Source organism: Oncorhynchus tshawytscha, linkage group LG07 (genome assembly GCF_018296145.1).
Source record: "Oncorhynchus tshawytscha isolate Ot180627B linkage group LG07, Otsh_v2.0, whole genome shotgun sequence".
NCBI classification, from domain to species: domain Eukaryota; kingdom Metazoa; phylum Chordata; class Actinopteri; order Salmoniformes; family Salmonidae; genus Oncorhynchus; species Oncorhynchus tshawytscha.
Window position 1 is genome coordinate 34055691 of NC_056435.1, and position 12888 is coordinate 34068578.

Consider the following 12888-nt stretch of genomic DNA (forward strand, 5'->3'; position numbering starts at 1 on the left):
TCTTCCTCTTCCCCAGTCTCTGCCTGTCTAACCACTCAGGAAAAGGGGTTCTGGACCTGGGTTACCTACCAGCTGTTAGGTTGCATAATGACCTTGGTCACTGATACATTGTTGACCACAACCCTACCATTTATCAACATATTGACATGAACTATATGTTCTTATACAACGGATGGGTCTAATTCTGGATGTTGATTGGTTAAAACCACATTCCAACCGGTTTCTATTCCATAAGTTACACAAGTAAGGCTGTGACGTTGAAATGCCTATTTACTGTTCCATCTCACTGCGCAATCCACTGTCTCATCAGCCCAACCAGGCAATTTATAAACTTGATTTCTACTGTAACATTATCTCCCCTTTCTTTCAGACTAACATTTGGTTTTCAACAACGGAGATTTGTATAAAACTTGTTGTCTGCCTCTTCGACATTTGCAACATTGTTTCAGTATTTAAATTCAATCTCCTGCTGTCCCATAGTAATGAATGTGTCGTGAGTTAGGATGGGAAAGACAGGCAGGCAACTTTTCTTAGCCAGTCAAAATCATGAATCAGAATAGTTTTTATGGATATATTCAAAGACATTTCTATAGAAAAGCAGGCCAAACAAAATGATTTTTTAAATGAAAATATGTCAATCATAATTTGAATTTGTTTCTTAACCTGTTCGAAGCCGGTGTTTGGAGGATATATTGGACTTCGTCTCGGGCCTAACAACCTTGCCAACATATCCTTCAAACACCGGCTTTGAGGGCATTGTCACTTAAACACTATTATTGCACACAGATTGAGTCCATGTAATTTATTATGTGACTTGTTAAGCACATTTGTACTCCTGAATTTATTTAGGCTTGCCATTACAAAGGGTTTGAATACTTATTGACTCAAGACATTTCAGCTTTTAATTTATAAATATTTTGTACAAAATTCAAAAAACATAATTCCACTTTTACATTATGGTGAATTATGTTTGCACCAGTGACAAAATATCTCAATTTAATCCATTAGAAATTCAGGCTGTAACACAACAAAATGTGGAAAAAGCCAACTCAGAAGCTGACGTTCGTTAACGTTAGCATTCTCATAGAGAATGAGTGGCGGTGTTACCTAGTTAGCATTTTAGAATATCTGATGGCCGTGATTCATACCGGTTGTATCCCTTTTCAATCAAAGAACAATACTTAAAATTGCAATTTTGTTAGACACAGAATATCAATGACAAAATGTTTTAAGTAGATATTTGCAATCTGTTGTGCCATAAAGATAACTAGCTAACACCACCAGTCATTCTCTATGAGACTGGCCACCCCTCAAAGACTGGTTTCTAGGTTTATTCCTAGGTTCCTGCCTTTCTAGGGAGTTTTTCCTAGCCACTGTACTTCATCTGCATTGCTTGCTCTTTGGGGTTTTAGACTGGGTATCTGTGTGACAACTGCTGATGTAAAAAGGGCTTTATAAAATACAGTTGATTGATTAATGTATTAATGCTAATGAACATTGGCTTCTGAGTGCTTATGGAGGAAGACAAGTTTAAATGTTCAGACGCGCCCCCTGCCAACAACTTCGGTACTACCCACAAGAGGTAAAGATAAGTGAATCTCTCATTCAAATGCATTCATTCATTTTAGTGCTGCATTAAATGGCTTAAAATATGATAATATATATTTTAAAATGTTGTATTGTATCTATAACTGAGTTGATGTCTGACTTGTGTTGTGCTAGCCATCAATTTGAATTTAAAAAAAAAACTTTTACCACATATTTCAAGCTACGAAGCCATGGTGGTGAAATGCTAATTCAATAGCCTACAACAGGGATGGGGAACTGGCCCCACTGCCTTTTTGTAGGCCCGACAACCAATAATAATAATAATCTATATTTTTTTAATTGGGGGGGGGGGTACTCCGTCGGGGTCTCAACTTACTGTTGAGAGTTAGAATAATAGGTGCAATTTCGGAATTTGGTTGTGCAGTCACTCAATTAGCCAGTGTCAGCAAAATATTTTTAGATTGCTAAGTTAGTTTCGCGGCCAGCTTTCTAAACTTGTAGTAAGCATGGTTAAATTACCGACCGGGGTGGGGCCCATTGATCATTAGTTGTCATATTAAAAACGGAAAATATTTGCCTCCAGCCTATGGCAAAATGTGTAGAATTGCATAAAATGAGTTATAAAATTGCTAAATCTTCTCTCCATCCCATGGCAAAATTTGTAGAATTGTAGCAAACTTGCTTTAGAACGGCAATATTTTATCTATGCCCCAATAATTTGCATCTCTGTAATTTATTTGAGATAGCTAAACTAAAAAGAGGAACTTGTGTGTCATGTATACCTAGCTAGCTTTATCTAGCTTGAGTCAAAGCAGAAGCTGTCACTCTTCATCAGCATAAATCCCAAATATTGATGAGAAAATTACATCACCACTTTGTGCAATTCAAAGACCCAAGCCAAGTTGTCGTGGATGACAGATCAGGTTTGAAAAACCTAAAATGTGTGTTATGGTCAGGACAAACTGCATACCCAAGCTATTGATCTAGCTGTTGAACATTTTGAACATGACTTTAAAGCAAACTAAAGACAGGAAACTAGCTAGTTAGTGAACTATTTTCCAATAAGGCATTACTTTCATAACCCGTCTAGCTAAGATAATACTTTTCACCTTGTTTGTCGATCTGTAATGCTAGCTAGCTATGCAGTTCCAATCTATCTAGCTAGCTGCCCATACAACCAGCTAGCAATGGGCAGCTAGCCAGTTAAATATATCTAGTACAGAAGAGACATTCATCAAGACGAAGTTGGATATTAGTAGCGTTGTAGCTAGTAAAGGATCTATTATACATCCAGTTAAGATGGAGAGCATACTATTTAAACCCCCAAAATAAACATGTTAATTTCAAACAAAACACATGTACTGTAAGTGAATGGGTTTTCCAACATTCTGAAGCTTTCTTTACCCTTTGTGGTCGTTGCTAAACAATAGCCTCACATTATCGATGACACAAACCTGTCTTCCTCCATACTAAGTGAAAACAAATGTTTTCATTTTTTAAATAATTTTCCTCAAAATAGAACATATCTTTCAAATCCTGTGCACATGAATGAATAGTTTTTCATATTTAATTCATATTTAACAATGTTTTGCTTGTTTGTGAGTGGGCCGGAAGGAAAAAAACAATCACAACAAATTGGATGTGCTCTTGTTGTCAGGCGTCATAAGGTGAATAGGTTCCAGAAGCCATTGATGACATCACATCCTGTGTGTCCGCTCCTTGGTTTGTGGTGGTTCTCTCCGGCCGCCAGCCAGCCCTGTGCTTAGGTTTATCAGTGTTGTTCCAGCTAGATTGACTACCTTGCCTTGACAATGTGGGCTCGTCAGCCCAGGGGTAGTCAGTCAGATGATTATGCAGAAACGTACGCACCAGGCATTGTTTGAGGTGAATTTACACAAGCGCTGGAGCACATCGGTGCTCATTTGACGCCAGGGTACCTTCCACAGAGAAAAATCTAGAATAGGTCAATGTTACCTTCATTTAAGGTGTACACCCCGAGATTGGAAGGTTGTGAGTTTGATCCCTGGGGAAGTCATACCAAAGACAGTAAAAATGGGACTTGATGCATCTCAGCATTAAGGGGAGAGATTGGGGGTAAGGGCCTGTGATAGACTAGCATCCTGTCCACGGGGTGTACTTGTACATCAAGCTGCTACACGGGATAGGCTCCTCCCATATGAGCTGTTCTGGCTTGCGCAAGGCTACTTACTTAGCTTTATTCAGCTATGTTCACTGTAACTTCACCTCTTCAAAAATAGATAAGTATAAGTATAAGATAGCAATGGGGTTGGTTCTTTGTACCAGTTACCTTAGGCAGATAATAGAGTCAAGCAGTAGAGGACATTCTGAATGAGGGCAGTGAGGAGAACCAACTGTTGATTCCCAGAGGTCAGCGATGCATCAAATACAGCTGTTGTCATTCCTCTCCATGATTTCTCATTTACTTCCTGTCAGAGTAAGTGTACAGTCTAGATCCCAGCAGGTTTGGCTGAAAAATGGACATTTTCCAGTAAGGCACTGGAGCTCGACCTTCACATATAGAATAGATTGAATACGGTACCATGAGTAATTCATTTGATCCCATTTTGATCTCAGAAGAATGTTGTATGGAGAGCCAATGCATTTGAAGTAGGGAAACCCCTAACCCAGAATGTTGTGGATTCAATTTCCAGATGCAACAAAAGCTAAATGAGACTCTTGCCTTGAAGGAGTCATTGAAAATAAGAATTTGTTCTTAATTGACCTGCTTGGTTAAATAAAGGTCAAATTAAAAAATAGTTTGCTGAATTGGTAAACTGTTGATATTTTGTCATGGAGCTAGTGTGTGTGGTTGCTTGGATAGTTGGAACCTGACAGCTTGAATCCAGGGAACCTCATCATTCATACTGGATACCATTGAGCAAGGGCACTACCTGAATTAGTTAGTTAGGTGTACACCCATGATTTATGATCGGTTCATTTGAATGTAAAAGCTGTAGTCTATGCACTTTGATCCCATTAAACAAACTGAGTAATGCAAATATCATACACAAGTCCACTCTTTGTACTATACGTCATCATTATACTAGGTTTCTTATGTAGATTCTGTAGACATATCGACGTCTTTTTGTTGCTTTGTTACTGAGTCTTTCATGTAAAGATCATGAACATTCTTATTCATTACCTTTTGTACAGTGTGTTCTTTCATGAATTCTCAATCCTGCACACTTGCTAGGTTTTTTGAATACTGAATGCAGGTTGTTTAACCTTGTTTCCCCCCCTTCTCAATAAGGTTATTATATCAGCTACATGTCCCTCATATGCACCTTCCAGGCATGATATTCAACAATATTTCATTATTCTGTTGCATAATGCATAAATGCAACACTCACCTCTTATGAATCTTAAAGCTATAACAGTAGAGGGATGTTCCTAAGTGTGTTCCCTCTCCAACAGACCTAACTCAGCAATCCATGCATGATTGGAACAGACCAGACATTCCTAGACGACACCCCCCTCCTAGACGACCCCCCCCACACACACACACCCCACACACTCCCTAGAGCTCTCTAACACTCACACTCAGCTGGGGGGAAAGACCACCGTCAGTGAGAGTTGGGAGAAAACACACAAGCTATTGTTCCATTGTTTGATGAGGAATAACAAAAAATACAACACATTTCCAGACCCTGTCCCCAAATGGGAAGTGAAGTTCTTCTTCTGAGTTTTCTTCTCCAGGACTTTCCCAAATAACAGGCTGACGTTTGATCTGTTCATATATTTGTCTCTCAAGTTTGACGAGGCTTCCCTGTTCAACCAACTGTCTAATGTTGTCATTTGACCCTATATGCTTTAATTCTATACACTGGGGGTGAGAGTAGATGAGATAAGTAGAGGGTAAAGCTGCTGTCCTGTGTAGGGGCTTAGTGAGCTGTGAGTAAGACAACTGTGTCTGTCCCAGGGGAGGGAGCAGCCAGGACATAAAGTAGCAGCCAGGTCTCCTTCACAGCAGCAGTGATGAATGCTAACTCAGATGGGATCGATAGCACATGATGAACGGGAGGCGTTAAAGCACACAGTGTCACAGTATTATCTCACTGTGGTGTGTATGTCTCGACTTGTTTTGTGTCTGCAGTGTTCTAAAACTGAAATTGATGAGGTCCAGACGCTTGTCCTTGTAGATACATGATGGATTTATATTATAGATGGTGTTAGCTACCAGACAGCCATACCAGGAGGGACAATTGATATTGTTGAAGCATTTTGACACCTTCAATCAATTAGTGAACTTTCATATGTTTTCCCCAATTCTTAGAATTTTTAAAAAAATGTTAAATTTTATTTTACTAGGCAAGTCAGTTAAGAACAAATTCTTATTTTCAATGACAGCCTAAGAACAGTGGGTTAACTGCCTGTTCAAGGGCAGAACGACAGATTTTGTACCTTGTCAGCTTGGGGATTTGAACTTGCAACCTTTCGGTTACTAGTCCAATGCTCTCACCACTAGGCTACACTGCCGCCCCAATAGAGAAATTACCCTTCTCAAGAGCATTCCTTCCTAGAGAAGAGCCATGAAGCCACTGAAGTTTTAGCCTGTGTGGTGACACTAACACAATCACGTTTAAATGTAGTGATATGCAGTTCAGGAATTATTTGTAACTTTTTTGAATGACTCTTTCTACTGCCTCGAGAGTCATGATTATTTTTTCTGAGGGACTTTAGTCGTTCGTTTGAACTTCTGTCTGGCCGCAATGAATTCTACTGCAGGATTAATACGCAATACTCTGGCTCAGCGGCTCTGGAGACGTGCTCCGACCAACAGCTGTCTATGATACACTCACCGGACAGTTTATTATGTACACCCATTTAGTACCGGGTCGGACCCCTCCTTTGCCTCCAGAACAGCCTGTATTCTTTGGGGCATTCTACAAGGTGTTGTAAACGTTCCACAGGGATGTTGGTCCATGCTGACGCAATGACATAATGCAGTTGCTGTAAATTGGACGGTGGTACATTCATGCTGCAAACAGCCTGTTTTGTGTTGAGGTCTGGGTAGGACGCAGGCCACTCAAGTAAACTGAACTCGCTGTCATGTTCCAGGCAATGTTTTTCCACTCCTCAATTGTCCAGTGTTGGTGATCGCTTGCCTACTGAAACCGCTTCTTCTTGTTTTTAGCTGATAGGAGTGGAACCCGGTGTGGTCGTCTGCTGCAATAGCCCATCGGTGACAAGGATCGATAAGTTGTGCGTTCCAAGATGCCGTTCTGCACACCACTGTTGTACTGCGCTGTTATGTGTGGCTGTTAGCTTGCACGATTCCTGTCATTCCCCTTCAACATCTCTGATCAACAATATGTTTTCGCTCACATGACTGCCGGTGACTGGATGTTTTTTGTTTCGCACCTTTCTCGGTAAACCCTAGAGACCTTTATGCATGAAAAGTCAAGAAGTGAGGCCGTTTCTGAGATATTGGATCCGGCGTGCCTGGCACCACCGAAAATGCTACGCTCAAAATTGCTTAGGTCACTTGTTTTGCCGACTCTAATGTTTAGTCGAACAGTAACTGACTGCCTTGATGCCTGTCTGCCTGCTTTATATTGCAAGCCACGACCATGTGACTCACTGTCTGTAGTAGAAAAACATTTTTGTGAACAGGGTTGTGTACCTAATAAACTGGCCGGTGAGTGTATATACAAGCAGGAACATAAACCATTCTGCAGGCAGCATAGAGAAGAAAAATGGATAATTGAACTGATAATTGATTGCATGGTGCAAGAATTAAAGCAAGTAATTGATTATTGAACGTTTTGATGGACATAGCTTTGTAGAACCAAAACATACACACAGCCTTTGCTCAACAAACTCAAACTCGAACGAATCGTTTGGGGGGGGCTGCAGTTCACGAACGATATTGTGCTTATCACCTCATGGCAGTCAACCAATGCATTTCGCAAAGAGTTGTTCACAATCTAGTCCAGTATCGGCCACAACTAAAACTTCTTTCAAATGCATCAAGAAATAATATTATTTGTATACCTAACAATGAACAAATGTACATCGTTTAAAGCACACTTTTACAAGTCTCAGTCACAAATGACAGCTCCAATAAGCCCCTTTATGGTGAATGACATGTGAACAAGAGGCTTGTTGTCACGACTTCTGCCAAAGTAGATGCCACTCCTTGTTCCACCGGTGCTCGGTGTCACCGGTCTTCTAGCCATCATTGATCTATTTTTCATTTTCCATTGGTTTTGTCTTGTCTTGATGAGGTAAAATTCACAAAAAAACCACACAAAAAATACACATTTCCTACACACCTGGGATTGGAACCAGGTGTGTAGGAAATGTGTATTTTACCCCGTTTTCGTGTTATCCAATTGTTTAGTAGCTAATATCTTGTCTCATCGCTACAACTCCCGTACGGGCTCGGGAGAGACGAAGGTTGAAAGACATGCGTCCTCCGATACACAACCCAACCAAGCCGCACTGCTTCTTAACACAGCGCGCATTCAATACGGAAGCCAGCTGCACCAATGTGTCAGAGGAAACACCGTGCAACCTTGGTTAGCGCGCATTGCGCCCAGCCCGCCACAGGAGTCGCTGGTGCATGATGAGACAAGAATATCCCTACCGGCCAACCCCTCCCTAACCCGGACAACGCTAGGCCAATTGTGCGTCGCCCCACAGACCTCCCAGTCGCGGCCGGTTACGGCAGAGCCTGGGCGCGAACCCAGGGTCTCTGGTGGCACAGCTGGCACTGCAGTACAGCACCCTTAACCACTGCGCCACCCGGGAGGCACCTGTTGTGTATTTAACCCTCTGTTTCCCCTCATGTCCTTGTCAGAGATTGTTTGTTGTTAATTTATCATGTTGTTTGTATTGGTGCCCACTTTGTTTTGATTATTGTCATGGTTTTGGAGCTATGTTTTTAAGTTATTAAACTACTCCATTTTACCAAGTTCGATTCTCCTGCACCTGATTTCCCTGCCACCTATACACACTTTTATGACACTTGTGGAATCATGACTCTTTCAAGTTTTCAGTTTATCGTTCACCAGTAGAGGTACCTGGAGGTTCCTACCATCACTATTTTAAAAGCCTACTATGGTTATTTTACATGATTTTTGAATGACTACCTCATCTCTGTACCCCACGCATACAATTATCTGTAGGGTCTTTCAGTCATGCAGTGAACACAGATTCAACCACAAAGACCAGGGAGATGTTCCATTGCCTCGCAAAGAAGGGCACCTATTGGCAGATGGGTAAAAATAAAAGCAGACATTGACTATCCCTTTGAGCATGGTGAAGTTATTAATTACACTTTGGATGGTGTATCAATACACCCAGTCACTACAAAGATACAGGCATCCTTCCTAACTCAGTTGCCAGAGAGGAAGGAAATCGCTCAGGGATTTCCCCGTGAGGCCACTGGTGACTTTAAAACAGTAATAGAGTTTAAAGACTGTGATAGGAGAACACCAAGGATGGACCAACATCATTGTAGTTACTCCACAATACTAACCTATTTGACATAGTGAAAAGAAGGAAGCCTGTAGGGAATAAAAAATATTCTAAAACATTCTTCCTGTTGGCAACAACTCTAAAGTAACCTTGCAAAAAATGTGGCATAGCAATTCACTTTTTGTCCTAAATATAAAGCGTTATGTTTGGGACAAATCCAATACAACCCATTACCGAGTAACACTCTTCATATTTTGAAGCATAGTAGTGGCTGCATCATGTTATGGGTATGCTTGTAATCGTTAAGGATTGGGGAGTTTTCAGGATAACAAAGAGACGGAATGGAGCTGTAATTTTCCTCAACATAGAATGAACATATCTTTCAAATTCTGTGAACATTATGTAATAGTTTTGACAAATGTAATTCATATTTAACAAAGTTTTGCTTGTTTGTGAATGGGTCGGAAGGAGGAAAACAGTCATCTTCAATCAGGAACTGGATCAAGTGGGCGTGGCATTATAAGTTGAATAATTGGAGTATTCAGAGGGCTTTTACCAGAATATCTTCTACTCTGTACAATGAGAGTGATGTCGCTCCATTTGTTTATCTTACCTCTTGAAGGAGCTTAAGGGCCTTTACATGTCTAAAAAAACAACAAGAGAGAGTGATAGGTTAGTGATATTGTCAGCTTAAATGGGAATCCATTCACACATCCATTCAGAGAGGTAAATACTTTAGCAGATTATTACAAGATATAAAAGAACAAGATACAAAATGTGTGTCACATGATTTACATAGAGAAAATATTCTCCAACAAGTCAAATGTACTCTCCGAAGTATATCAGAAGAACAGTTCACTGTCTGCTGAGGCTGTGCTGATATTCAATAACTTACACCAGACACTCATTTAATTGGCTGTCAGTTTGGGATGCTGTGGATGCTACTCAATAAATTAGTGAAGACAGTGATGAATTGTACAGAGAGAGAGTTAGAGAGAGAGAGAGAGAGAGAGAGAGAGGAGAATGAGCGACAGAGAGAGAGAGAGGGAGAGAATGAGAGAGAGAGAACGAGAGAGAGAGAGAGGGCGAATGGCCTGACTAAAGCAGGGATGCTACTGAATCCATTAAAAGAGATACTCACAGTCTCTCAGAGTCCACCAGCTCTTTGGCGATGTAGAAGGCTCTGGATCGTCCATCAATCTGGGTGACAGAAGCGAAAGCAGCAAGAAGTGAATGAACAGAGCTAATGTTAAAATGCTCTCTTTAGGTACTTATTCCTGTGAAACACTGATAGCAACAGCTACACGGGAGAAGGAGATTGAGGAAAAGCTCATTTTGATTTACTTAATTATCCACTGTCAAAATAAGAGTGATTATTTGATTAGAGTGGAGCATAGACGTGAAAGCTTTTTAAAATACACAAATTTAAATTCAGATGCATTATGTATGAGAGGCTGGCTGGCTATTTCTGGGACTGGCGCAACTATTTTTCTCCTTATTGTGTTTTTCTTTTGAAGAAGAAGAAGAAAGCAAGGAAGTGTGAGTCACGTGGCGGGAGCCCGGCTGATATTATTGTGGCAGTGGGATGGGGGTGGGGTCCATCTCTGGGCTACTGTAAAATGGCTGCTTGAATAGAAAGAAGTTTCAACAGAAAGTGATAGCCACCATTGAATGTGGTAGCCAAGTGAAATATTATGTCGTGGATATTACAAGTAAAGGTCATCCATCTTAGATATACTTAATAATAAGCGTTTCATTCCCAAATCTTTCAAGATCTGTACAACCTGTGACTTAACACATGCCCACAGAGTTTCATCGTCTAATGTGTTTACTGCTCGCTGTGTGTATCACCTGTTTGTCAAAGCCGTGCTCCACTCCTCCCTCCTCCTCCTCTGATGTGAGTCCATGGTCCTCTTCAGCTGAGAGCCCCGCTAGAGTATCGCTCATTGGGAAAGGCTCTGTGTAGGCACTGCAACATCAGGGAGAGGAGAGGGACATTACATTCACTGGCAAAGGTTTTACTATAGATGCTGCAAGAATGCAAAAAAGACACATTCATTTTTCAATTCACCTATCCCCTTGCCCTTGCGTGTATTATCCTCTCCGCTGTGTGTGTGTGTCCTACAGTAGTAACATGGATGACTGAAGCCAGATTGCCAGGACATTAACAGCATGAGTAGAAGCGTTTGTTTGGGGTCTTGCTGTGAACAGGTTCATCACAGCAAGACAGAACAGACACACACACACACACACACACACACACACACACACACACACACTGTTAGAAGTACTGTGCTGTACCAATATACACACAGATACAGTGTGATGGAACCACACACACATTTCGGTAGAGGATATAATGAGTATGTTATATTTAAGCAATAAGGCTCGAGGGGGTGTGGAATATGGCCAATATACCACAGCTAAGGGCTGTTCTTTAGCACGATGCAACGCAGAGTTCCTGGATACTGCCCTTAGCCGTGGTATATTGGCCATATACCACATAACCCCGAGGGGCCTTATTGCTATTATAAACTGGTTACCAACTTAATTAGAGCAGTAAAAATACATGTTTTATCATACCCCTGATATACGGTCTGATATACCTCGGCTGTCAGCCAATAAGCATTCAAGGCTCGAGCCACCCAGTTTATAATGACGACTATAACAGATCACCCTGTAGAGACAGAGGCTATTACAGGCCTGTACTGCATCTATACCCTCTCAGCCCCTGAGTACCAAAGGTTAAAAGAGTTCCTAGCTGGACTTCATATTCACCGAGACACAGTCATCCTTCATCTTGCCCTTACCACACTGTAGGCTCTCACACAGGACCCGGTGCTATTGGCTGGGCTGGAGGAGCATTACTCATCTGTGACCTCCCTTTATCCCCCCCTGAGGGGCCAGATCACACTGGGGGTCCCTGTTGATGGTGATAGGGCTAGAGAGTGTCTGTGAACCTTTGAGTCCTAGGAGCTCATAGTTACTATATAGCTGGGCTATCTAAAATAGAGTTATACATTTTCTTGCGATCAAAACCGTTTCAGCTTTTGCACTGTGCCATAGATCATCACCATCCTCAGCTTCTCCAATAATATAGTGCTGTTTAGATAGTAGGCCTAGGCTACTAAAGGCATACTCTCTATCCCCCAGTGTCTGGGCACAGGAGTCTTTTCTTGTGCAACCTCTGTTATAATGGGAAGCCCAAATGGTTTCCTTTCATAATCTAATTCCACGTTTAGTGCAAATATGTTTTGTTGGTTCCATACAGTATGTGTTAGACATATACACTGAGTGTTAAGAACATAAGGAACTCTTTCCATAACATACACTGACCAGGTGAGTCCAGTTGAAAGCTATGATCCCTCATTGATGTCACTTGTTAAATCCACTTCAATCAGTGTAGATGAAGGGGAGGAGACGGGTTAAAGAAGGATTTCTAAGCCTTGAGACAAATGAGACATGGATTGTGTCTGTGTGCCATTCAGAGGGTGAATGGGCAAGACAAAGTATCGAAGTGTCTTTGAACAGGGGCATGGTAGTAGGTGCAACCGTTTCTGTTTTTTTTTCATGCTCAACAGTTTCCCATGTGTAGGCAACTTGTTTGCTGTTTAGTCCTTGGAGGACCTCTTGCCTGTTTCAAATCTCCAGTACCTGTCAAAAGTTATGGGAGCGGGCACATTCCTGTAGTCATGACATCATCCTGCAAGGGCGCCAATATTAGAAAGGAGTCAACTGTGAATAGGGAATTAAATAACATTTATTTTATGAACGGGTTATGTCTGCTTATTATTAAGGATTTTGAAATGAAGGATTTGGAAACATGCCTTTTACATTGATTACTGGTTATGTGATTCATTGTAATTTTGACAGTGGTATGTCCCAGGCAGGGATTAA

General features: G+C 41.3%; 1 protein-coding gene across 2 annotated transcripts in view; it reads right to left on the reverse strand.

The window, feature by feature from the left end:
• Nucleotides 1–12888, reverse strand: part of LOC112254423 (FYVE, RhoGEF and PH domain-containing protein 5) — a 46031-nt gene that overhangs the window by 23370 nt on the left and 9773 nt on the right. For both annotated transcript variants that reach the window (XM_024427003.2, XM_024427002.2), the window contains exons 3-5: nt 10843–10960; nt 10133–10191; nt 9605–9635 (exon numbers count right to left, since the gene is read on the reverse strand). In XM_024427003.2, coding sequence (XP_024282771.1) covers nt 9605–9635; nt 10133–10191; nt 10843–10960 — 208 coding nt within the window. The remainder of the gene's footprint in view (nt 1–9604; nt 9636–10132; nt 10192–10842; nt 10961–12888) is intronic.